At 39.2% G+C, this 21,359-nt stretch overlaps 2 protein-coding genes across 6 annotated transcripts; both read right to left on the bottom strand.

Moving 5' to 3' along the window:
- Positions 1–2,723: 2,723 nt before the first annotated feature.
- On the bottom strand, positions 2,724–8,514 carry LOC111234930 (tubulin alpha-8 chain-like). 2 transcript variants are annotated; one of them, XM_022763155.1, is made up of 5 exons: positions 8,339–8,514; positions 6,463–6,688; positions 5,546–5,694; positions 3,630–4,310; positions 2,724–3,554 (listed from the first exon to the last, which is right to left on the bottom strand). In XM_022763155.1, exons 1-5 carry the CDS (start codon positions 8,339–8,341, stop codon positions 3,261–3,263), a joined length of 1,353 nt encoding a protein of 450 aa, XP_022618876.1. In that variant the 5' UTR covers positions 8,342–8,514; the 3' UTR covers positions 2,724–3,260. The 2 variants fall into 2 exon arrangements, with proteins under 2 accessions (XP_022618876.1, XP_022618877.1); XM_022763156.1 differs by lacking the exons at positions 6,463–6,688; positions 8,339–8,514 and adding an exon at positions 6,333–6,383.
- A 1,165-nt stretch (positions 8,515–9,679) lies between these two features.
- On the bottom strand, positions 9,680–20,294 carry klhl12 (kelch like family member 12). 4 transcript variants are annotated; one of them, XR_002665660.1, is made up of 13 exons: positions 19,800–20,294; positions 18,687–18,913; positions 18,225–18,378; positions 16,886–17,103; positions 15,886–16,035; positions 15,648–15,762; positions 15,438–15,544; positions 15,156–15,351; positions 14,854–15,012; positions 13,275–13,373; positions 13,003–13,189; positions 10,557–10,996; positions 9,680–10,078 (listed from the first exon to the last, which is right to left on the bottom strand). XR_002665660.1 is itself a non-coding variant. In XM_022763152.1 (12 exons), exons 1-12 carry the CDS (start codon positions 20,192–20,194, stop codon positions 10,870–10,872), a joined length of 1,752 nt encoding a protein of 583 aa, XP_022618873.1. In that variant the 5' UTR covers positions 20,195–20,294; the 3' UTR covers positions 9,680–10,869. The 4 variants fall into 4 exon arrangements, 3 of the variants coding, with proteins under 3 accessions (XP_022618873.1, XP_022618875.1, XP_022618872.1); XM_022763152.1 differs by having other exon boundaries at positions 9,680–10,996; positions 20,182–20,294; XM_022763154.1 differs by having other exon boundaries at positions 9,680–10,996; positions 20,012–20,294.
- Between the last annotated feature and the right edge of the window lie 1,065 nt (positions 20,295–21,359).

Raw genomic sequence — 21,359 nt, forward strand, 5'->3', positions numbered from 1 at the left:
TCAACACTCACAAGAGTCGTATTAATCCATCATAGAAGCAGAGCTGCAACCAGCAATTATCTTCATTATCAATACATCTGTGAGTTATTTTCCTTAAAAATCAACTGATTGTTTAGTTTATAAAAGGTGAGGGACTCAACAACAACTTTTTGCCCGTAGTAGGTTAATCAAACCCTGCTCTCCTGGCATTGGATTCAGTCGAATTTACTGTGGAACTGATGAGAGTTGGGGCTTTTCTGGTGACCAAATGTGTAACCATTAAGCTACAGCCAGGATCAAGATAATAAAAATAGCTGGACCTAAGGCCATGGTTTATCCTCATAAAATCTGTATTGGGCTTGTTTAGAGTGGTGAGTGATTTTTGGACCTAAACCAAAAAAAATTAAAAATGTCATATGGTTAATAAGTACACAAACATTTCCAGTGGTGGAAAGTAACTGAGCACATTCACTGTAAAGTTTTAAAGTTTTAAAGTACTTGTACTTTACATGAATATTTCCATTTTCTGCAACCTCTACTGCCTCTACTATATTGTATACTTTTTACTCCACTGCATTTATTTGATTATTTATTTACTCTATTACTTTTTCAGAATTCATATTAGTACAAAATCAGTATCCGTATCACAATCAATAAAGTATGATATATTGACTAAGATAAGTTAAGGAGTTTCTTGATCCCAAGGAGATAATTCACAAGCTCAGCACAGTAAAGTAGGCTAATTAAAAATGACCTCCACCTTTACCAGCTACTACATTAGTTTGATGTACACATTAATGCACCAATTACTACAATACAGCAATATAATACACATTATCCTAAAACTGGCCATTCTGCAAGGTGACTTCTTTTACTTTTGGTACTTCAAGTATATTATGATGCTGATATATTTTTTTGCACTTTTACATAAGGAAAATGTTTTAATGCAGGGCTTCTGATTGTAACACAGTATTTCCAAATCGTGATGTTGCTTCTTTTACTCAAGTCAAATGATCTGAGCAATTTCTTCCAACACTGAATATTTCCATATTTAAAGCAGGAAAGAGCTATAGGCGATTATCGTGATGTCAGCTCTTCAGGCTGCAGCCCAAAGTCTTACAGAGACATCGTTCAGTGTAACGTTTCTCGACACTTTCGACTTTATCACTGGCCTGAAAAAAATTACATCTAATAGTGATTAACATGACGTAATTTCTCGCGTCGTGTTATCAAGAGATAGTAAATTGTAGCCTAATGTATAAAACAATTCTCTTCTTTGTAGGCAGTCTTATGTTTACACTTGCGCGGATGAATATGTTCAGGTGACACCTTCATGGCTACCGGGACTCATTGTTTAAATAGCCAGTGCGTGCAGTTTGACTGGATGTCTCTCATAAGCGTTTTGTAACATCTGCTACTAGTAGATTCTTATCCATCACTCTGTATCACCAGGGAGGAGTGAGACCGGTCGCAAATCTATTCTGCTGCGGGACAATGACTCAAAACATACAGCCAGAGTCATAAAGAACTATCTTCAGAGACAAGAAGAACAAGGTGCCCTGCAACAGATGGTCTGGCCCCCACAGAGTCCTGATCTCAACATCAGGGAGTCAGTGTGGGATTACATGAAGAGACGCAATACACAGAGACAGTCTAAATCCACAGAACTGTAGCAAGTTCTCCAAGATGCTTGAAACAACCTACCTGCTAAGTATCTTTAAAAAAAAAAACAACAACTGTGTGTACTGAGGAGAAGTGGGGCTGTTTTAAAGGCAAAGGATGCTCACCAAATATTTATATATAGTTTTTTCTGTTTACTTCAATCTGTTTATTGCAGTTTGTATGAAGTCAATACAAAAGATAATAAACAATAAGTGTTGTTCATGTCATTAAATGCATATGCAAAGACAGTGAAAGTGAAAAAATACTGGCTTTACATCAAGACAATGATGCGAAGCAGACCTCAAAATCCACCATGAACTACTTCAAGAAACACAAGCTGAAGCTCCGGGTGGGTTAAAATACCTTAAACAAGAAACGAGGGACTGAGCTGGCTACAACGAGCATTTGCAAGCTGTGAAATCCGCCAAAGGGGGGATTACTACGTACTAGCAGTTTCTTATGCACACCTAACTAAAACTAATGCAGCTTGATACAACGGTCCTGCAATAAAGCTTCATGAAGGTTATAATGTTCAGTTTTTATTGATATTGATGCAGAGAGGTGTTGATTCAACTCCATGGTCATTTTTAAGGATGCAGTTGGTGGTGCTGTTGAACTGTGTTGCATTATATAAAGAGGTGTTTTCAGTTTTTTAGCCCAACCTCATTGAAACAAATTGGGTTCACAGAATAATATAGTACAATGCAGCACAGTTCAACAACACCACAAATTTCAGACTCCAAAATATCTATATAAATATATATCTATGTGAAAAAATTTGATTTTTTTTTAACCTAACCATATCAACACCTGGCATGTGTGTGTAATCTTGACAGGAAAAGATGGGTGTGTCCATACTTATTTAATTTAATCAATGAGATAAGGTACTAATTATTTAATCCTGTAATGCTCTGTTTGGGGCCATGGTTAACAGCTCAGAGAACATGCGTTGGTTTTGAACTGAAGAAATGTCTCAAAAGTCAGCTACAGAAAATGATGCATTACTTTTGCTTAGGGTCTCAAAACCCCAGCTGTAAAATACAGTGCATGCTCTATATTTATGATTCTTGTTAACAGTACATTTTACACTACGCAAACCCTCCCAAATAAGTCTACTTAGAAATCTGTTATTGAGGTGTAATTGATCAGAAACCATTTATCATGTCATCATGCAGACCCCGAACAATGAGAAGTAAATACGAACAAAACACAAGGGTGAAGCCTGTATTTCAGAAGGTTTTCATTTTACCTAATTATTTTATTAAAAGGTTATTATTGTTAGCTTGCTTGCACGTTCGTCTTAAGGCAATTGGGCATGTTTGACTTTATTCAGTGGTCTATACAGTGAGGCAGACAGGAAATATGAAGAGAGGGAGAGGAGTGACATGCAGCTGGATTTGTTTCAGAATATGAAAAGACAGTTTATTTCAAAGCACAATTCAAATACCACTTAGAGTGGCTTGTCTTCCTCTTCCAAAGCTGACATTATAAAACCAAGGCTGCAAGAAAGACCATCAGTTTGTTTAAGTCTTAGCTTAAAAGATACACACTAAAATATTGACTCATTACAGGATAAAATCATTGCTGTGCAGCCATCCCAGCTCAAAGCCTCACAAAGCTCAGTATTCTTGACCCTCATCGTCAGAGTCGGGACTCATTTGACCCAGCTCCTCGTAATCCTTTTCCAGACAGGCCAGGTCCTCTCTGGCCTCTGCAAACTCTCCCTCCTCCATGCCTTCACCCACATACCAGTGGACGAACGCACGCTTAGCATACATGAGGTCGAACTTGTGGTCGAGGCGAGACCAGGCCTCTGCAATGGCAGTGGTGTTGCTCAGCATGCACACAGCCCTCTGGACTTTAGCCAGGTCTCCATCAGGAACAGCAGTTGGAGGCTGGTAATTAATGCCCACCTGTTGAGACAAAGAGAGTGATCAGAGAGAGGAAGTGTCTCAAGTTTCATTTCTCACCCTCATAATGTTACTCACCTTGAAACCAGTGGGGCACCAGTCAACAAATTGAATGGAGCGTCTGGTTTTTATGTTTGCAATGGCAGCGTTTACATCCTTAGGGACGACGTCGCCTCGGTACAGCATGCAGCACGCCATGTACTTGCCATGGCGAGGATCACACTTGACCATCTGATTGGTCGGCTCAAAGCAGGCGCTTGTGATCTCTGACACAGTCAGCTGCTCGTGGTAGGCCTTCTCAGCAGAGATGATGGGCGCGTAAGTAACCAGAGGGAAGTGGATACGCGGGAATGGCACCAGGTTGGTCTGGAACTCCATCAGGTCGACATTCAGGGCACCATCGAAACGAAGGGAGGCAGTGATGGAGGAAACGATCTGACCGATCAATCTGTTGAGGTTGATGTAGCCGGGACTCTCAATGTCCATGTTGCGGTGACATATGTCATAGATGGCCTCGTTGTCCACCATGAAAGCGCAGTCAGAGTGCTCTAAGGTGGTGTGAGTGGTCAGGATGGCATTGTAGGGCTCCACCACAGCTGTGGAAACCTGGGGAGCTGGGTAGACAGCAAACTCCAACTTGGATTTCTTGCCGTAGTCGACAGAGAGACGCTCCATCAGCAGAGAGGTGAAGCCAGAGCCGGTGCCACCTCCAAAACTGTGAAAGACGAGGAACCCCTGCAGGCCTGAGCACTGGTCCGTCTGATGAGAGGGACAGAAGGACAGGAAAACTGACTGAAAGTGGCTGTAATTGATTATCTCTCTCTCAAATTGAATCGAAGGCAACTGGACTTGTATTTGTCTGTGGAAGACGTTTCGCCTCTTATCCAAGCGGCTTCATCAAATCATCATCAATCATTTGATGAAGCCGCTTGGATAAGAGGCGAAACGTCTTCCACAGACAAATACAAGTCCAGTTGCCTTCGATTCAATTTGAGAGAGAGATAACTATGACCTGGACGAATGAGAACATTCACAGACAGCTGTAATTGATTATTTTATCAACAATGTAGTAAACAACAATGTAGAAGAGATACAGAGAATTATGAGCTCGTGTTTGTGAACATTAACCACAAAGTTAAAGTGACTTAAACATCCACAGCAAATGAAGGGTTTGAGTGAGGAAATTCAAATGAGGAAATTCAACAAACATAAAAACAGATGTGAACAGATGTTGTTCGGTGTTGTTGGTAGGAGTATTTTATGGAAGAAAGTTGTTTTAGCTGTTAGATTTAATGAAAACATTTGACTATTACGAAATTAAAGGAATTGTTCAACATTTTAGGAAATATTCTTTTTCACTTTCTTGCTGAGAGTTAGATGAGACTTGATACCACTCTCATGTCATTCTCACGTCTGTCTGCGGAAATATGAAGCTACAGTTAGGAGAATGTTAGCTTGCTGATCTTAGCATTAAGACTGGAAACAGGATGCAACAGCTGGCCACCCACACCTCTAAAGCTCACTCATTAACATGTTGTATCTTGTTTATTTAATCCCTTCCAAAACTCAAACATAATAACAACAATTTGTGGCTCTATGGGGGCTTATGTGTTGGACTATTTCTTGGCTGGTTGCAGTCATTTCCTGTAAGGATGAAATAAATTAAATAATATATGGATAAAAGGAATAAGTGCATGTTAAACTATTCCTTTATTACAAATGTAGTGCAGAAAGTTAATGTGTTAGCTGATCTATGCGGTTTAGGCTCATGCAATAAACCAGTGATTTCTTTGTATGAGTAACATTATTAACACTATTATATTATATGTAAAAGCAAAGAAATACATAGCAGGAAAAATGTCATAAATGCAACAACGCTCTTTGTCTTCATAGCTCTTTCTGGAAGTTGTACAATAATGGTTATTCATATTAAAAACCATAGAGGAACTTATTCGTTTGAAAAACATTAACAGTAGTTTCATGTTACAACAGACCATTTTACGGACGCGCTCCATGACTCCATCAATGATTTCTTTCCCGACAGTGTAATGGCCACGAGCGTAGTTGTTGGCTGCGTCCTCCTTTCCAGAGATCAGCTGCTCAGGGTGGAAGAGCTCTTTGTACTTTCCAACCCTCACTTCATCTAAAATGAAAGATTTTATTCAGAGGGGTCGTTACAGATCAACTGCAACTTGGTTTAACTTAACAGACCAGGTCAGCTCCGAATGTGGAGGTTTTGCACTAAAACAGACATGTCCAACCCTATCAACTATTATTTTCCATTTCCCAGAAATACCAACTGAAAACCAGACTGACTTATAGGGAATTGTGTGTAAAATGATGCACACAATATGTGGAATTTTACATGTAGTGGAAGTGTTAAGGCATAAAAATCAGGTGTTGAATTTGAATAATTCGCTGTATGTGTGATATGATATGGAGCCCTGAAACTGCCAAAATGTAGTGAGAGGTTATTAGATAAGTCAAAAGTACAATTATAAATAATGATAAAAAACCACAAAAGGAATGTGTTGCTTAGAAAAAATTGAAAATAAATAAATGTTTAAATGTGTGCATAAAGTATAAAGCTTTATATCTTTTTTACACTAAGCAGAAATTGAAGGGGCATATTGAAAAAGGTTTTTATCTGGCTAAAATCGATTCTTGCAAGTTGCTATTCATACAATACACCTCTGTAAATGTTAGCCAGGATCGAATGAAAGGTAAAAGAGCCACCACTGCACTTGTTGCCTGGATACCAGTGTTCCCATCAGCAGTTACCTGCAGGACCCATGAGGATGGAGGTGTACTCACACTGGACGCATACAACTACATATAATAGGATGATAGGAACAGTATTAAAAAAACAAAGATAAGGAGAGTAAAAATAAACATATACAGGACTGCTCACCAACCACTGTGGGCTCCAGGTCTACATATATGGCCCGTGGAACATGACGCCCGGAGCTCCCAGTATTGAAGAAAGTGTTGAACGGATCTTCTCGTGAGTTTGGTTCTGCAGGACCGTCCAGGAAGACGCCATCAGGACCGACGCCGTGCTCAAGGCAGAAGAGCTCCCAGCAGGCGTTTCCTGTCTGGACACCTGCCTGGCCCACATGGATAGAGATGCACTCTCTCTGTACACAAAAAAACAATATAGAGAGAAGTTAAGGTGCCTGTCACAAACACCAAAGGCACAAAGACTCACAGTAATGAACCAAGGGGCTTCTTTACAATATCAGTTCTGCAAACCATGAATAATAACCACTTACTCAAAATTACATCTATAATTTAAAACTGCTTTTCAAAATAATGGTTGTGGATGTATATATCTGGGATGTTATTCCAGATAAACATGCACATGTATGGAAGCAAAGAAAGGCGATAAGAATTTGAATCTGAGAAGCGACTGAATACCTAATTGTGAAATTTAAGCATTAATTTAAATACTATTTAATTTAATAAACTACTCCGCCAGTGTAGAATTGCACCTCTTTAAGATAAAGGTCATGAGTGTGCAGATATAAAGCAAGTGAATACATTTCACTTTAAATTGAATAAGCCCATAAGACAAATTACAACTGAATTTAAAGTATTAAAATGCTTTACCTTGAAAACCATCTGTGAATTCCAGTAGTTTGAATTATCATCTTTGTCCAGTATCTTTATGATGTGCAGTTTCAAATATTTTTTTTTTGTTTGGTAGATAGAAAATTCAAGTGTCCATTAATCAAAAAATGAAATTCAAGTTGCTTAAATCTAATAAATCAAATTATTTGGTACTAAAAATGAAACCAGGTCAATGAATCAAGTGGCTTAGATTGGGCCGGGGAAATCCATACACTAAAATTCAAGATGAAAAATTAAAAGTTGATTTAGAAAGAAACCAGTCAGACCTCTGTGCTGTTGGGTTATGGCCCATCAGTTATGATCCAAGGAAAAGAGGTTCAGATGAGCAACTGAAAACCTGGCACACTTGAATTTCCAGTTGAAACTACCTGGAGGGAATTTAAACCTCATAAATACAAACAGATGATTTTCAAAGTAAAACATTTTATTCCAATAAATTAATTTGTATTGTAGTAATTAAATTTCACAATTAGTTGTTTATAAGCCTAAAATTCTAATTATTGTGGCCTCTTTTTGCTTCCATACACATCAGCTAAGTGCGCAATACAAACATGTCTGATGATACACTGGACTGTTCATTGCATTCGTGCGCTGCTTTTCTAATTGCTAAGTGTAAACAATGTCAAAAATAGGACAGGCTTATTTCAACAATTTACTGTTGCATTTCCCAAGTGCTTCCAGCAGTCATGTTTCAACATGTTGAGAATTTCAGCTTTTGTTTCCCCTGGAGGGAGAACATCCCCCAAGATGATTTTTTGCTGTTGAGTGACATATGTAAGACATGGATAGGCTAAAGGTTGGGATATGAAGACTTCCAAAAACTTACAATTTTCATATAGTCAACTACAAGCTGTTCAGAGCCAGAAACAGAATATGATTTATTCTGAGGCTGAAGCTTTGAGCTCCACTTGCAATAAACAGTCTGTCAGTGATTATAAACTCATAAAACTAGAGTAGAGCAAAGAGTATTAGCCCATGAGGACATTATTTAGGCATTCAAAAGATGTGCATGTTAACAAAGTCAGCAGCATCTTTAATGTCGATTATAAAATCATATCTCAGAAAAACTAAGATATACAATGTGATTTATGGTAAACACATATCAAACTTTCCCAAAATAAATGGTCACCATTTCTAATAAATTGTTGTTCTCTTACCATGTTGCTCCAGATGTTATAAATAGTTGGTTCTGGTGTAGGATGCTGTACTTTTATTGCGTGTCAACAAGGCTCCAGACACACTGTAATTCCTGCGCAGTGTCCCGGGACGAGTAAAGTGTCTCCACCAACACAGCCTGCTCTGTCCCGCCCGCTGCCAGCTGCTCTTTATACCTGCAGACAGTCTCACCTGTGCGTCTGTGTGACGGTGGCGGTGCTTATTCAGGCTTTAGAAAACTAAGGAGGGTGTAGATAGAAGGAGGGAGGGTAGGAGGGATGATGACTTTTGAAGACAAATCTCCCTCAAAAATGTTGTTTTAGTCACTTCTTAGCCTTTTGTTACTGGCATGCAGATTGACTTGTCATTGTCTCAGTTCAGCATTACTCTATTTTATTCTCTTATTTTACAACTATTCTCTCTTCTATAAAGCCATACACACAGTTTTTGAAACCTTATCTTTTGTTACAGCAACAAGAGTAGGAAGAAGTTCCTTTAGTTAATACAACAATGTTAAACTGCTCCATTAAAAGTGGCCTATGTCTTGTATTTGGAATCATACTAAAGTAGGATTAGTAATAGTAGCTTTACTAAAGTAAAATTACAGCATAAGTATTATCAGCAAAATGTAAAAGTACTTGTTCTGCAGAAAAGTTACCTGTGTCTTATTATTAACCACATTATCAGATTATTAATACTTATGCATAAATTCATTAGTAGCATTTTACCATTGTAGCTGGTTGAGATGATTTTAACTACTTCATGTAGGCTCATGCAGTTTCATACAGTGGTTCTCAACCTAGTGGCCAAACCTCTCAAAAGGGTCACAAGATAAATCTGAGGGGTCACGAGATGGTTAATGGGGGAGGGAAAAGTTCTGAGCAAAGTTTTGCTACACAATTTTCTATTCTTATTTCAAACTTTTTTCTCATCTTTGTCTTTTTTGTAAAGTATCGGATCATTTTACCTTTTTGGGCTTCAGTTGTCTAACTGAAACCTTCTGATGGGAAATGTTTCTTCGATGAGCTGCTAACAAATAATAGGCATTTGAAATGTGACGGTGGGTCTAAGCTAGACACTGTTTTTTTGTGAGAGGTCACAAGACAAAAAGTTTGGAAATCACATCACTGCCATACCCTTTAAACACTTTGTAGTGTCTGATAAACTATCATATATTTATTTGTGTAAAATAAACATACAGTAACTATAGCTGTCAGACAAATGTAGTGCAGTAAAAAGAACAATCATTTTCACACCAACACAGTTAGCATATATTTTCAGTGGCTAGTATGGCTAAAAAAAAGTATTTGAACGGGAAATAGTAATCAAAGACCCAGTGCAGCTATCACAAAATGCTTAGCTTTATTAAAATAGACATATTGGGAGGTTGGATAGTGAAACCAGTCATTTTGTGGCATGCGGACATTCAGTTTTTACCATTTCCTTATGTTAAATTGGGAACATTAAGTTGTGCAGTGATAAAATGGAAGCATCTAACCTGTACAGTTTGGTGAACGTGAGACATCAAACTGCTTCGCATGGAGGGTTGGTTCGTCAGATGCCACTGACTCAGCTGACGACGTGTGAAGCGTGTATACAGCATTTTGTCTTGCTGCATCACTCAACAGGTGTTTAGATGTACCACAGATAAAATGTGCCAGTTCTCAGTGTGTTTATTCACTTCCCAGGCAACAGTGATGTTAAGACTTTGTGTCCTACATGGACATGTCCAAATTTATAAGCTGAGGGAAAAAAACAAACAAAAACAAATCACATGCACCTCATACTTGTGATTTTTCAATTTTGCCAAATAGAGGGACAAAATAATCAAGTCGACAGGTACAATTCAGTCATTTTCTAAAACAATATTCATCTCTAAATATATATTCTGAGAGCAACAATAAGTATTAAACCTTTCGTAATAAAGTGATTAGAATCTAAAAGCACTGTTTACAGGAAGAATTACAAAAACAGTTGAATTATTGACCCATTAATGACCTTGCAAATGCCAAATGAGTAAACTCAATAATAAGCCAATGTACTGTAACCATCATCACAGTAAAATGGGAGGCAACATGAATGTTCACTGTTCAATATAGGCCAAAGTCATAAGGCATATAGCAGCAACTTGGAGTCTAACTGTGCTCCAACCTTTTATGTTTTCTTATGATGAGTAGAAATATATTGCACTTTGAAGACAAACTGAAAAAATAATCTCACAGGTAACGACAGCAACATGTACCACCGACGAGAGTCATGCAAGTGGTGATGGGCTCCTCGGAGGCCTCTTTTGAGGTGAAGTCGACCACGGCGAAGCTGAATCTCTGTTGCACGGTCCAAGTGGCGAAGGGTTAACCATCCAGTGGCGGTGGCAGCCCAAACTGCTGCACTTCTTTTTTCGAGAGAGAACCGATTTGTATACTGGCAAACAAACATCTCCCTTTGTGGCTCTGATGTACTGACATCTTTGTAAAGTCTAGCTGCCTGTCCTTCTGCCTGCTTTTCCTCTTGTGGCTCTTGCTCTTCACAAAGATCACTTTTCTCGTAGAACGCAGACGCCCGCATCGCAGCGCTGCGTCGCCATTGAAGTAACGACTTCCCAGGAGTCGATAACCGGGTCGTAACATTCAATACTGCTGAGAAGTGAGTTCCCATCATATCTAGAGAGAGATATGAGACAAGCAGAGAGGAACTGAGAGTTTGAATCACAACAATTAACAATGTTCAACATTGTAATGTTGGGCAAGGTCACATTACTAAACTGTGATTTGCCTGCAGCGGCCTGTTGGACCAGCTCAACACAAGCTCAATCAAAAGTTCATTTAAATGTTCTGTTGAAACTATTTAAGTGGCACACTACAACTGTCTGTGCGTTTGTACCTGACTTAACTAGCAGACTGAAAACATTTAACAGAAACACTGCAGTGGCTCCTCTGCAGTTTCCAGCACCATGTCTCAAATAAATTACCCAATTACCCAGATACACTTGATAACTTGCCTGATAAGGAGAGAAAAAGAACAAACTTTGCTGATTTACCATCATCATCCTACAAGTGATCATTAGAACACACGTGTAAATCATCTATGTAGCTCTTTTAACTCTTGAACAACTTAAATACGCAGAATCTATATTTGATGCCCGACAATTAACATCCCTAAACCTACTTCAAGTTTCAAGTATTTCATACAGAAGTGAACACAAACCAACTGCTGACTGAGGGGGCAGGAAAGATGTTTTCAAAGATCAAAAACCTGCTTTGGAAAAAGTTTAGAGGAAACTTACAGTCTACAGTTAAGTGAGTTAAGCTCAAACAATTCTTACCCTCGCTTACAAAGTGGAAATTATTTATATAATCTGCATACTTTACTTTTAGCTATCTAAAATTATATTTTTGTTTCCCTGTACTTATTAAATATCAACACTGAAAAAATGCTTGATTTGATCCTCTAGGGCCTCTAGCAAATTTACTTGTTGATTAACTTGATGCTGCACGCTAATGATTATTTGTACAGAACAAAAACACACCTGCCTTAAAAAAGAAAAGAAAAAAAAATAATATAAACGGCTGCGTCGGTGAGGGCGTGTTGATTCAGGTTCTGGTGAAGCATCGAAACATGATCCAAGAATTCCAGTTTAAGCAACAGATCCATGAGTTTGAAGGATTATCATTATCCTAACACTTCACAAAACAATTTATAACACTATGAAACAGGATTTGGAGAAGACTCTGGGAAGTTATCAGCAATCTTTTTAACAAAAATTGTGAGGTAATGAGGTAAACAGTAGCAATATGTCGTCCATGTTACACAGTAATCTACCACAAATTTGTGCATGCATGTATCTGACTGGCCAACGCTAAATCTTCCCAGACAACGTCTACAGATGACTGCTTTATGGACTGGCCTCATTCAAATGAGTGCAAGTTGGTCTGATATGCACACATTACATGGTAACTTACAGTATATATGTCTACACTGACTATTTCACTTGGTGAAACCACTGAAAATCTGACAACTGTGCATCAACTTACTGAAGATCTATGTTCAATCATGCCAACATTTAAAAGGACACGCTTTTAAATGTGTATCACATTACAATGTATATATGTCATATATACATTAATGATTTACTATTATATACTATTCCTCTTATACATACAGGCTATGAGGAGATCCTCTTGTGCAAGGACTACACTGTAAGGAACAAAATCCACAGTCCTTGTGTGAGAATGCACTCTGAAGTTAAGTGAAGGCTAATGTGAAGATTTAGCAGTCTGGCTCAGCCATATCAAGGAATGCATCCAAAGTTACAGAGTTTATTAGTACAAAATTCCTTGTTTGTGTTCCCTTGGACATGGTTTCCTAGCTGAGCTGCACTGCATAGTTGCATTACCAGGACCAAACTCGATCTGATTTGGCTAAGAAAGAGACTGCTGAAGCTTCATGTTTACTTTGGCTAAACTTCCAGATGCAAGTTTGCACTGAACCAGGACTGTGGATTTTGTTCTTATCAGGTAGTCACTCTACAATAGGAGCAATAATGACAGCGGCCTAAAAATCTCTCAACATAAATGTGCTATGTGAGTATTGTAATAAGACCAACTTGAGAAAAATCAGACCTATCCTTTAAAGCCGCTGCCACAGAAACCAGGACACTCTTTCTTACCCGGCGATGGCGTAGAGACGTCCTCGGAGAACCGTTGCTCCTACGTAACATCGAGGAGTTGTCATACTGGCTACAGTGGTCCAATAGTCTGTTCTTATGTTGTAGACCTCAACAGAGTCGAGGTGTGAAACACCATCAAAGCCTCCCACTACGTAGATGTGGTCATTGAGTAAAGCCACACCAGCCCCTGAAAACAGAATAAAAGTCTCACACAGTCGCACACACAGTTCGCTGTAATATTCGACTTCTTCTGTGTCAGTTATCTCACCCACCTGACCGTTTGGTGGCCATGGGTGTAACACTTGTCCAGTGGCCTGTGTGTGGGTCATACCGCTCCACTGAATTCAGGATATTTAGTCCATCGTATCCACCTATGAGGAGATATTAGGGATACGATTGACCAATTTTAATTATCGATTATTAGTTTAAGTTGTTTCTCAAGCACACATGCCAAACATTCTCTAGGTCCAGCTTCCTCGAGGATGACGACTCTCTTCTTCATGGTTTAATAGTAATGTAGCCAGGTGGATCTGATGTTTGGGGTTAAATGGTCAGGACCTGTAATTCAATGCATTGACATTGGACAACAAGGGGCGCCTGTCATAAGGGGATTACTCTACTCCATGCAAAGTTGGTGCACAGCGTGTAGTGAGCTGAACACACTGTCTGTTGTCTGGCGTGCTGAGAGGAGCTACCTGAAGCGAGCTGACGGTGTACGCTGATGTTCCTGCTGTGCTGTGAGGAAACTATTTTGGTAAACTATTTTCACTTTACCCCTTTCAAACTGGGAGGGAAATTAAATGAATAAATCTGTTTGTAGGAGACTCCAGTGTCTCAGAGGCGGCTTGCCTTGATGTCTTGTGGTCGGTGCTAATGGACCTCTTTTACGAGGTGCATGCTTTCATTGAGTGTAGTTTCACTCTGAATCTAATTTATGTGAATCAAACGTTACCTGTTCTTGTTGTACAGCCCCTTGAGCATTTCTGGGATCTGCTGTATCGCTGGTGGGCTGTAGAGTATGTTTTACTTTTGGGTTTGTTGCTGTTGTGACAAATAATTAAATCAGGTTAATTATGTTGTTTTGTTTTGTTTGTAACTGCTGAGCCACTGCCTCTGTGTTCTTTTCGTTTTCCTTTTTTTAATTACTTGTTTCTCTTAGCGCTCACCTCATGTTGCTCTGAGCCAGCACCTTGTCAGCAATACTGAGTGCACTGTATATAGGTTGTGAGCCTCTGCATATGGTTGTTGTGTTCTCATGCTCCTTTAATCCAATACATATATTGCTAGATGGTGTTTGTGTGAATCGCTGGCAACCAACTTATTTCTTTGTGCTTAAAATTGTTTTATTCCAAATAAACTATATTTTTGTGTGATAAAGAAAGACAGCAGCGTCTGAACAGGTTGTTCGTGGCTTTAGGTGCCACAGTATCTCAGGGAAACAGGGATTGAAGTGAAAGTGTCATATCTTCAAAAAGTCAAAAAGTCAAATGAAAAAATTGGCATGAGGTCTTATAATCAGAGCGGTCTTATATTTGAGCTGCATGTTGATAAAGGATCATTTTCATGCAAAATATCAAACATTTGTTGGCTCCAGGTTTTCAAATGTATTTGGATCTACTGTTTTTTTTAATTTATTTATGTGTATGATGGTGAACTGAATGTCTTTGGGTTGATGGTCCACCTCACTACACCGCCTCAGGCTCAGGGAAATTAAAATGTCAATTTTTCCAGTTTTCTAACATTTTATAAACAAAATGATTCTTCGATTAGTTTGGAAATAATCATCAGATTAACTGATAAAAAAATAATGGTTTGTTGCAGTCCTGATATGGCAAGATATTTTCTCCATACCTAGACAGTATATAAGTCCACTGGCCACTACCAGACCAGCTCCTTCTCTTGCTGTCTGCATATCTCCCAGCATGCTCCACTGGTCAATGTTTGGGTCATATCGCTCCATGCTGGTGTGACGCCGGCTGCCATCGAAACCTCCAGCAACATAGATCATGTCTGCAAAGAGCCAAATGAGATGGAACAAAAATGGAGAAGCACGGCTGTATTGTTATTGCATACTTTGCTGAGAGAGAAAGAAAACCTTCACACTGGATTTCACAGAGAGGCAAAACCTGTGAAGGTAACTATAACTCCCTCACCTCCGAGTGTTGTGGCCCCTGCGAGGCCACGACGCACATTCATGGTGGCGACGGTGTACCAAACGCCGTCCTCGTCCGCTGTGTAGTCCAGGCACTCCACGGAGCTGAGCCTCGATCGACCGTCGTAGCCTCCGATCACATAAACTCGATCGTGGAGAGAGACCGTGGCGACGTAACGCCTTTTCCGTGCAATGTTCTGTTCAAGACACACCTGTCTGTATTAGCCAAATCCACTGAGATAATAAAAATCACAAGGCTCTCTCTCGTGTATTCAGTACTTACAGGAAGGAAGCTCCATTCTTGCGTTTTTGGATCATATTTCTCAACTATGTCTATTGGTGATTGTTGGCTGCCAAATCCACCTATAACCAACAGGACTTCTTTGGCACCTGAAAAGACCCATAAATCATTTTGCTGTCAGTGTGGATTACAAAGATAATATACAAAAGAACACGCATATAGCTAGCTTGCAATTGAAAACAGGATTCCTACCTAATCTGGCTTGTGTGCGTGGGCCCTGCATTTCACTCCTCAGCTCCGGTCTTAAGTGGAATTTCTTGGCCTCATCAACAAGGTCTCGACATGGCAGGCTACACCGAATGAGCGGCTAAAACGTGTAAAAACGTGCGTAATTATGACGGTAACTCGAATAAATACGTCAACGCGTATTCATTCATTGCAAGCTTGGTGTATAATTACACTACAACCTGCTGCGTGTCACCTGGCTCACCTCGGCATCAATGACATCTGTAATGTAGCGTGGGGTCAGCAGCGGCATTCGAACAAACTCAAGCATGTCAGGCAGGTAGGGCTCTCGCTCTTTTCGGTTGTGTTTGACCCAGTTTAACACGGCTTCAAATACCGGCTCCTCTGAGTCCACCTGCATATAGACAGCCAATACAGTAGGAAGAATTACAGCTGCATTAATTACATAAATCAACATGATAATTAAACAATTAACTGACGGCTCAAGTGAACAATGTTGCACATTATTCATTATGATGCAACCACTGTATCTAAGCTATTAAGCTGCATATTAATCTATTATTAGTAGTTCAGAGACACAATGTGTAACAGTAAGGCAATGCGGTCTGCTAAAGCTAAAACAAGCCATAAATTCTCACCCTAAAATCTTTACATGCGATACAACACAGAGAGAACAGTTCTACTGAGGGCAAATGATGCGTGACTGTGATTTACATGTATGGTCTAGTTTTATTTTAAAAACAACAAAAATGACAGGAAGAAGCATTTGAGAGAATTGATGATCTATAAATCATCGTGTGATAATAACTGTGTTTTCACAAAGCACAGCATGTGGTTTGGGTCAGGAATTTCCTGAGCACAAAGGTAAACTTAAATCAGGTTTTCTTCTCTGCAATTTCATTGTCAGCCCAATCTGCAAACCTGAGTGGAATTGGAGGGGGGGCACACTGACTGAGATTACAGCAGGTTGGTACTTGATTTTCTCTTCTTTTCGCACTCTCAGTGTTTGAAAGACAATATGAAAGCTGTGAAGGTCGAGCTCAATTCACACTATTTAAATCACGACATTTTTCAGGCATCTTCACACCAAAAACTAACCATTACAGTTATGGCAGGTATACTGTATACACAGATGTATTGGAGAGCAAATATGTTGTTACAGATCAATTTCAGGTTTTTCAAATAACAAATTTAGTCCACAGTACTTTAAGACACCAAAAAGTAGAAAAGCTCATTTTTCCTACCTGGATTTCATCACATTTTATAAGCTTTTCCACTTCAGTCTGGCTGAGCAGCATGAACTCCTCATGCTGTACCACCTCGGAGAAATGCTTTTGGGAAAAAAGCTCGGCGGCCTGCATCAGGTCAAGGCAATTGTGAGTTTCGGCAAAGTCACGAATACCCAGACAGTTGGAGGGATCAAGCTGACTCTCCAAAAAATCACAACATGCTCTTTTCACCCCTGAGGAAAACAAATATACATTTGTATATATTTGTATATACACACGAATCATTGAAATCCAGCCAAACTCTAAAACAAAAAAAATTCTTTTAGATCACTCATCGTCTCTTAATTTGGAAATGCCTAGGCTACTTCATTTAAAAATATAGGGCCACACCATGCCTCAGGGTCTCTGCAGGGTGGGTTCACCACATTAAAATTAAAGGGGCTATTTGTGAGTTTTTCCTGCGGCCGAACATGGCTGCAGTGAGTTGCTATCGGAAAGGGATGAGACGGACCAGGATTAGCTGGTTAGAGCGCTAACTTCAGTAGAAGAAAAGGCATGATAGTGACAAAAGTTAACATCTGTGTTACTTTCCACCACTGGAAACTGCTCTTGGTGAGTAAAGGAATGAAGTTTGATGCTGAACTCACAATGTTTCTTCTAGACTTGTAATTAAACAGCTGTTAATGCTAACACTGGCTATGTAGCAAATAGCTACTTTAAAGCTAAGACCTTTTTATTACCACATAGAATGACATTTAATACCTGTTTCATGATCATACTGGCCAAAGTATGACTGTATGATGGAAAACCAGTGATGGTGAGAGAATTATTTATTATAGCATCACATTTCTGTCAGTACTTCCCAGCAGCCCCTAACAATAACTCGTAATGATATAATTAAATTATAAAAAATTATGGACTCATATAAAAAGCAGAAAATCGATGGATGACGTACACAATTTAGAAAAAAAAATTCATTCATTCAAGTTTTTGCTAAAATCAAAAACATGATTTGTGAGTTTCCTTCAGTAGCTAATTTAGCTATCAGTGATGACAGTGCTTGCTACAGGTCTGACGCTGACTGAAATACTACAAAAGAAAAAGAACTGAACAGCTTCCTGCGGCACAATCCAAAGCCACATGTCCAACAATCACACTTTTAGTTTACAAGAGGTGTGTTAGGTTTCAACAACCTGTGATCAGATAACATTTTATAACCAACATTACTGCCAACGACAGAAAAGAGGAAAAATTTTGGACTTTTGTAAATGCTTCGAGAAAGACTTTTCAAGACCTGCAAATACCCTGTCGCTGTTCTCACTGCGATATCAGCAGCAGGCAGTCCTACACCTACCTTTAAGCTGCAGCAGGCATGCTGCTGGGAGCAGTTCTTGTACATTTTCCACTGTCACTAGCACTGTCTCCGTGTAGACAAAGTCCAACAGGATCTCCATAGTCGACGCATTGAGCCCCTGAATGTCGACGAAAGATTTCCCCTTTTCTGCAAGCTGCAGAGCCACAACAACAAAGACCATCGGGTGTAATGACAAGAAACATACTATTAAGGGTTTACTTAAGAGCATCAAGTATTTAGTCTAAGTCTAACGCTGGCGTAGAGACTCAGAGGAAAGCCAAAAAGGGAGATGAAAAAAAAACACAGATTGAGAAAAAACAGATTTCATACTCAGACATTGACAGAGAATGGAAAAATTATTCTCTTTGCTATGTGTGACATGCTTTGTACAGCAGAGGCAAAGAATTTGATATATTTGACTGTTAATATTGAGAACTCAACAATAAAGATTTTTAGTGTTACCTCGCTGGTAAACATGGCACAAAAGTAATCACTGCAGGCTGCCAAGACAATCCGGTGAGCTGGAAAATCTGTGTTCTCCACCCTCAGAGTGATATCACAGAGTGTGTTGCTCTTGCGAAGTGAGTTCATTGCATTGAGGATGGATTTGGCATGGGAATTGGTCATGATGTCTTTGGGAGCCATGCTGCCTTGAGAATCTCTCAAGGATCTCAAACTGCTCAAGGAATCTAAAATAAACAAACAACCACTGTTGAGAATCACCTTCAGGGACACAGTGAGTATAAAAAACCTCCACTTATCAGCATGGTTACACACTTACTGTAGGTATTGTCATTTGGTGAGAGAGTGACTGTGTATGTTTTGTATGCGAGCAACAAGATGGGTGTGTATGTGTAAAAGAATTCAACAGATGACTTGTGTTGCACAATGACACAAACAGCACATTTACTGTATGTAACTTAATGTATAAAACTTGAAAAACAAAGATGGAAAGTAGCAGAATATTAGGGCTGCAACCAATAACTTTTTTCATTATAAATGAATCTGCCAATCATTAATCAAATAGTTTGGTCTGTAAAACATAATAAAATAGTGAAAAATGAGTCTGAGGTGAATAAAACTTAAAATAACTTTATGTGTTTGACCAATAGTCCAAAACTCAAATATAATCTGTTTAAAAGGCAAATCCTCAGACTGGAGAAGACAGACCCATTAAATGTTTGGTGTTTTTGCATATATATATTTCATTTCTGAGTTATTGGAACTTCAGTATGTTAAATTTAAGAGATTTCCACTGCATTTCAGAGGACAATATCATATTCTATACTAGACTATACTATAGATAGCAGATTAAGATTTCCCATGCCAAACATTTGATAAACAGATAAAAATGTTTTGCTTTAATTTGAAAATACACCACATTATAGCAGCAGTTACATCTCTCACAATATGAAAATACCTTTTTGCAAGTAAATCCATAATGTAACAGACTGAAACGGTCTCTCCTCCAGTGCTGATACTTCAGTATTTCCTCGGTAACATTTTGAGTGTAGGACTATTACTTTTAAGGCAGCATTTTTGCATTGTAACGTTAGTATTGCTCAAGCGACTTACCGTTAAAAGATTTGAATACTTTTTCCACCACTGGGAGGCAATAACTATAGCTACACATTAGCTAGCCGCAGCCAACGACAGCTGAGGGCTAACGCCAACGCTACACAACAACAACTAAGAAAACACAGCCATATAAAGTGAGCTGATGGCCAGAGGAAGACAAGACATGAAGCGACACACACAGAAGGACTTGTCAGAAATTTGCATAATACCTGTCGCTGCAGTAAAGCTGATTCAAAACGTATAGGCTAAGTTGCTTTAGCTGCTAGCTAACGTTAGTAGCACCACAGTCCCTTGTCCCAGTTCTTGCTGTCACTCAGAAACCCACTCGGCTACAGCTAATCCATGATGACCTCTGCCAGGTCACTCTGTGCGCGCTCACCTCGAGGACACATATGTCTGTAGTATCAAAATAGTTTCATATTATCGCCGATACGAGTTTTAACCAGCTAGAATATTTCGTTAACTAAACAGCAGCAGGTCACAGCAGCAGCATTGACTCCACGGATTGGACATAAACACACCACATTACGTGTCTGTACGTGCGCGCTCCCGATGCCGGACGCGTTAAAAAACATATCAGTAGACTAGGAACATGTAACTCTAAAACACACTTCTTTTCTCGAAAAGTTGGTTTGACCAGGTGATATTCTGAGCCAGTGTCACTTTGTTTCACAGGTCATTATTTCATTATTACATTATTACCTGATATTCCTGGGAAATTTCCTGGAAAGAACAATTCCTGGGAAATCAGAGGTTATCAGTTATTTCAGTCATTTTAGTTACACCTTGTGTTGAGTTTATAAGTTATGAGTTATAAGCAGTTAATTGGCAACAATTTTGATAATTGGTTATTCATCTTCTTTATTTTATTAAAAATGCCAAAAAAGAGTAAAATTGAGGATGAAAGACCCATTATAGTTGATGTTGTACTTAAGTGGTACAAATTTCCAACAAATTTCCTATTAGTCGCATTATGTAGACCCAAATGGCATGGAGTGAACCTGGGGCTTTTGGGGCTCCTTGACGTCTTAGGCCCCTGTCCAGTTGCTGTGTAATCCTGCTCCTGTTGGTCCTAATCTTCATTTATTCCATCAAGTCCCGTCTCTCTGATTTAGATTTCTTGCAGTTAACAATCACATGTTCCACAGTTTCTGGTTCATGGAAATTTTCACAAATAACTTGCTTCCCTATAATGTGAAGAATGCTGTTTAGACTGTGACCTGTTCTTAATCTAGTCATTATTCCCTCCTCTTTTCTATTTCCTCCCCTGCTTCTCACGCTATCTACTCTGTTTTGAATTGAATAAATGTCTCTCCATACTTTCCTGATCCCAGTGATGTTACCACTCAAATAGAAAGTGCTGGTGATCACAGGATCCACCTGACTTAAGGCTAGGGAGAGCAGAGGCTGAGTCACTACAGAGTAGAACATTGTTTAAAGCCATCAAAATGGCGTACAACTGAAGAAATTTGAATAGTACAACTTTGTGGCAAGGAACTGCAGCTGCAGAATCTGTTTTATCTGTTACTGGATCCTTCCATTTACATTCCCTATAAT

This window comes from Seriola dumerili, unplaced genomic scaffold, assembly GCF_002260705.1.
Source record: "Seriola dumerili isolate Sdu_G_001 unplaced genomic scaffold, Sdu_1.0 BDQW01000468.1, whole genome shotgun sequence".
Lineage (NCBI taxonomy): Eukaryota > Metazoa > Chordata > Actinopteri > Carangiformes > Carangidae > Seriola > Seriola dumerili.

Excerpts from the sequence above, each read along its gene's own strand:
- LOC111234930 (XM_022763155.1), bottom strand. Across the intron at positions 5,695-6,462 it reads CCTGGAGCCCACAGTGGTTG|ATGAAGTGAGGGTTGGAAAG; the intron begins GTGAGCAGTCCT and ends CTTTCATTTTAG. Across the intron at positions 3,555-3,629 it reads GGTGCCCCACTGGTTTCAAG|GTGGGCATTAATTACCAGCC; the intron begins GTGAGTAACATT and ends TTGTCTCAACAG.
- klhl12 (XM_022763151.1), bottom strand. The coding sequence starts at position 19,857 with ATGTGTAGCTATAGTTATTGCCTCCCAGTGGTGGAAAAAGTATTCAAA. Across the intron at positions 16,036-16,885 it reads TAAAATGTGATGAAATCCAG|GTGGACTCAGAGGAGCCGGT; the intron begins GTAGGAAAAATG and ends GTCTATATGCAG. Across the intron at positions 15,013-15,155 it reads AGGGGCCACAACACTCGGAG|ACATGATCTATGTTGCTGGA; the intron begins GTGAGGGAGTTA and ends GGCTCTTTGCAG.